Source organism: Phytophthora parasitica, assembly GCF_000247585.1.
Source record: "Phytophthora parasitica INRA-310 unplaced genomic scaffold supercont2.25, whole genome shotgun sequence".
NCBI classification, from domain to species: Eukaryota; Oomycota; class Peronosporomycetes; order Peronosporales; family Peronosporaceae; genus Phytophthora; species Phytophthora nicotianae.
The window spans coordinates 855,444-859,328 of NW_008649011.1; the positions used below are offsets into that span (position 1 = coordinate 855,444).

A 3,885-nucleotide genomic window follows, 5' to 3' on the forward strand; every position below is an offset into this window, starting at 1 on the left:
CTACCCTCTGGGACCCTATGTGATGCTGCAGTACACGGCGTGTACGGACGAAGATCTGCCAGATGAGTACATGGTTAACCCGGACGATTGGACGTGCTCGTGCGCTTTTAGCGTTACTCGATTACTACCGTGCCGCCATATCATCTACTACCGCAAAGCGACTGGCTGTAAGGACTTAGTTCCTGAAAGTATTCTGCACCCGCGTTGGTTGATCAAGAATTACCGCAAATTAAAGCAACCATCCGTTGATTGCGACGTTGCTGAGCCGTACGAGGAACGCAAGGTCCCGGCAGTGTCTAGTACCCGTGCGAAAACTCAAAATGAAAAATTCAAGGAGCTACTAGCTGTGGGGAAACAAATAGCTGAAGTCGGCTGTGACTGGGGGACCAAAGCGCACGCTGACCTGATGAAATCGAATAGCTGAAGTCGGCTGTGACTGGGGGACCAAAGCGCACGCTGACCTGATGAAATCGAATAGCTGAAGTCGGCTGTGACTGGGGGACCAAAGCGCACGCTGACCTGATGAAATCGAATAGCTGAAGTCGGCTGTGACTGGGGGACCAAAGCGCACGCTGACCTGATGAAATCGAATAGCTGAAGTCGGCTGTGACTGGGGGACCAAAGCGCACGCTGACCTGATGAAATCGCACCAAAAGTTCCTGGAAGATGTTACGGCTGGCCGATGTCCTGAAGTAACTATCACCGGTGAGAACACTTTGGTCGTGCGAGAATGGGGAGAAGTCCGCGACGAGCTCAATGAAACCGGTTCTGGAGCTGAGACTGGTGCACTACCTGGAGTTTGTTCACAATCTGGATTTGGTGCACAATTTCAGACGGTTCGGGATAAAACCAATGCCGACACGTGCGATATGATCGATGGATTAGCGGAGGAAGGTCATATGCAGCTATCGCCTAATGGTAGAGCCCTTTACTCTCTTATTGATGAACTGGACCCATCTAGTTTGCCTCCAGCTCACGTGGAAAACGCACCAGAAGACGTGGAAAACGGCGTACACTCCGAGAGTGTGTCCAAGTCTCAAAGTGTAGCAGCGCCCAAACTGCGCAAGGAAGTGCTCAAAACAATTTCGAAATAGCCAACGGGCACAATTTACCAGTCAAGAGCGCTAGTGACAACCAGCCCCCGCCAGTACGACCACAGTGGACAATTCCCAAAACGACCAAGAGGACTGGAAGACCCAAAACAGCCCAAGATTAACGCAAAAAAGCCACTAGGGAAGCTTTGCGCCAGACTTCACGCCTTGTCAGTGCAGTTGCTGCTGGAAATACGCCCTCACTTGCTGTACTAGAGCGTACAATTGCGACTGGCGCTACCTACAAAGCTGCTGTTGCTCTCCGTGCGTTATCGATCATCCAGCAATCCAAACGGTATGCGAGCTGAAAACAAAGCCACCAACGCCCACCGACAAAATTATGGCTGTATTGCCGCTGAAGCGATTGGATACATGTGACTCGCAGATCGCTCATTTTCAGAATTGTTGGTGTAGCGACCATGAATCACGGATCTCTCAGGGTGAAATTACGGTCATGACCGGAAGGACAGTGTATAGCGTCGCAACCTTGAAAGCCATGCGTTCGTGGCACACACTAATTGATCATTTCGATGGAATTGATGCTGCAATCAAATGGGTGGAACAGTACCGTACGATGGAATGGAAACCCGTTGAGTCGGAGTGGAGCAAAGGTCTCGCTGATCCCGAAACTTTAATTGAGCATCTGAAGGAAATAAATGTACTTGGCAACTACTACTGGTCAACAACATTATGCGGACGGACTCAAGTGGAAGGATTATGTATGGATCTTGCTGTGCAAATGATTATTAAGCGTTGGAAAACCAAAGCTACAATTTTCACGATTCCGTCAGATGTCCTCCGGTTTCCTTCGTTTGATTCTCAATGGATTAAAAGCTATCCCGTATGGGAGCAGCTGAAAACGGCAGCATCGACGATGAAGTTGGAGACGGAGAAGTTTTTCTTTTTTTGGTGTAATCATTTACGACCTGAATCACTGGTGTGCAGTATCTGTGAATCTCAGCAGGGGGGACGTCAGAGTATATGACCCTCAGCAGACTGGTGATAGATTCAAGTTTCTTCAGACATTCCTGACTGCTCAAGTTCTGCCGCTATTACCACAAATGAAGTCGCCGAAGCGTTTTCGGTTTCAACAAATCGAATGGATCCCGCAGCTCGACAACTACAACTGCGGGATCTTCGTACTCTTGTTTTTTTGAAATCTGTCTACATGGTGTGAAGCCCCTTGGTTTGGATGGCAACATTAAGTCTGCGATGCAACACTTTCGCTACAGATACCTTAGCCACATTCTAACATCAATGTAAGACAGTTTTGTTCCCTTTTGAAGTAGACTATCTGCGGTAACTGCAATAGGGATATAACTCTGAGCTGGTTTGGAAGCGAAATTTCAACGTTTGTTGCTCGTGGGTTGCAAATTATTGTGCTACTTAGCAAGACTTAGACCTCATTCTTGCTGGACTCTGGGGGTTACAGTTGTTTGTCGAGTGAAATGCATTGCCAAGAAGATCGCAAGTAGTGACAATCACTCCTGTTTTAGACCAGTCTCTACGCGAAAGTTGCCTCGATTCTGCGACTGACAGCTGAACGGTCTGTCCATACGTAATGCGTCTGATACCCCATAATCGGAACGAGACTGTGCCCGACAACCCGAGACGGTGTGTGGGGAACACAACCTTGCGTTGAGACTGTGTACATAGCCTCTGTCTTACGAGCGTTCCCGAGTTAACCCCGCTGGTCGTCATCTTTGCGACGTAGTCAGGGTGTTGCTTCGTCACATGGAGGAAGAGGTTGGAGTAGTCAGTCTTCGAGTCTTGTTTGCGGACTGTACCACACTGACAGCGGTAGGATCGTCTTGGTCATCGAGCAGCGGCGTGAAAAAGTAAGAGCAGACTTGCTTGGTACTGAAGGCGGCTTTAGAGGTCATGGCGAAAGCAGAAGTGAGAGCTAAATATTAATCGGGGGCTTTACATCATGCACCATTGGTGCAGCACCAACCATGTTGTAGGGCGTAATTACGGAGTATATGAAGGCTGTGAGTGGGCGAAACGTAAATTTCGTTTAAAAAAACAAAATAGAACAAGTATGGTTTGGACTTGATAAAAATAAATTACTGGTGATGGACCGAATTTTTTCCAGAATAACTTATTGACGGTAAAATATTGTATTGGATTTCCAATACAATTATTATTTCGGAGGGCCTGGGAGAGATGCTAGAGCAATGCGTAGACCGAGTAAGCTGATTTCTTGTCATATCAACGGGGGCCGCTCTAGATCACCGGGGGTGCTGAAGATAGCCGCCATGCTGCAGCATATCGCTGTAAGAAAAAATATTATCCTAACTACTACGTAGTATCTGTCAATTCAAATTACCTGATAACCACTACTTCTTATTTGTAATAATATAATATTGCGCTCAATCCACCAACACCCGCTAAGCAACTCCTACCTAGTCAAGCAACCACTTAGGGAGGGGTGGTCCAAATCAGCTTGTTAAGCAGAGACGATGCTTGAAGGTTAAAACCGGCGTTGGGCAAAACCAAACAGGCCGTGGCATCCATCCCCAAATCGAAGTTGGCAACCACTAGATAGACAACATTTAAACTCATGAGGTTGGCTAAAATCGGTCGAAGTTGCTCTAACGATTGCCCAATCTACGAATTTCAGAGGTTATTCCTGTGCAGCACGACAGTATTGCAGAACTATGGCGATACTTTATTTGCTGAACATCATTTTATTGGGTTTATTACTCCTTGGCTGTGCCAAGCGTATAGGCTGGGAATAAAATATTGGGGAACTTCTTGCTCACAACGGAGAACTCGTCGAACGAGATCACAC

At 47.4% G+C, this 3,885-nt stretch overlaps 2 protein-coding genes across 2 annotated transcripts; both read left to right on the forward strand.

Moving 5' to 3' along the window:
- Positions 1-22: 22 nt before the first annotated feature.
- Positions 23-424, forward strand: PPTG_11950 (hypothetical protein; the record flags this gene model as incomplete). Its single annotated transcript, XM_008907206.1, has 1 exon — positions 23-424. The coding sequence occupies one exon, from the start codon at positions 23-25 to the stop codon at positions 422-424; it is 402 nt and encodes a 133-aa protein (XP_008905454.1).
- Positions 425-638: 214 nt separating this feature from the next.
- PPTG_11951 (hypothetical protein) lies at positions 639-1,094 on the forward strand (the record flags this gene model as incomplete). Its single annotated transcript, XM_008907207.1, has 1 exon — positions 639-1,094. One exon carries the CDS (start codon positions 639-641, stop codon positions 1,092-1,094), a length of 456 nt encoding a protein of 151 aa, XP_008905455.1.
- Positions 1,095-3,885: the final 2,791 nt, after the last annotated feature.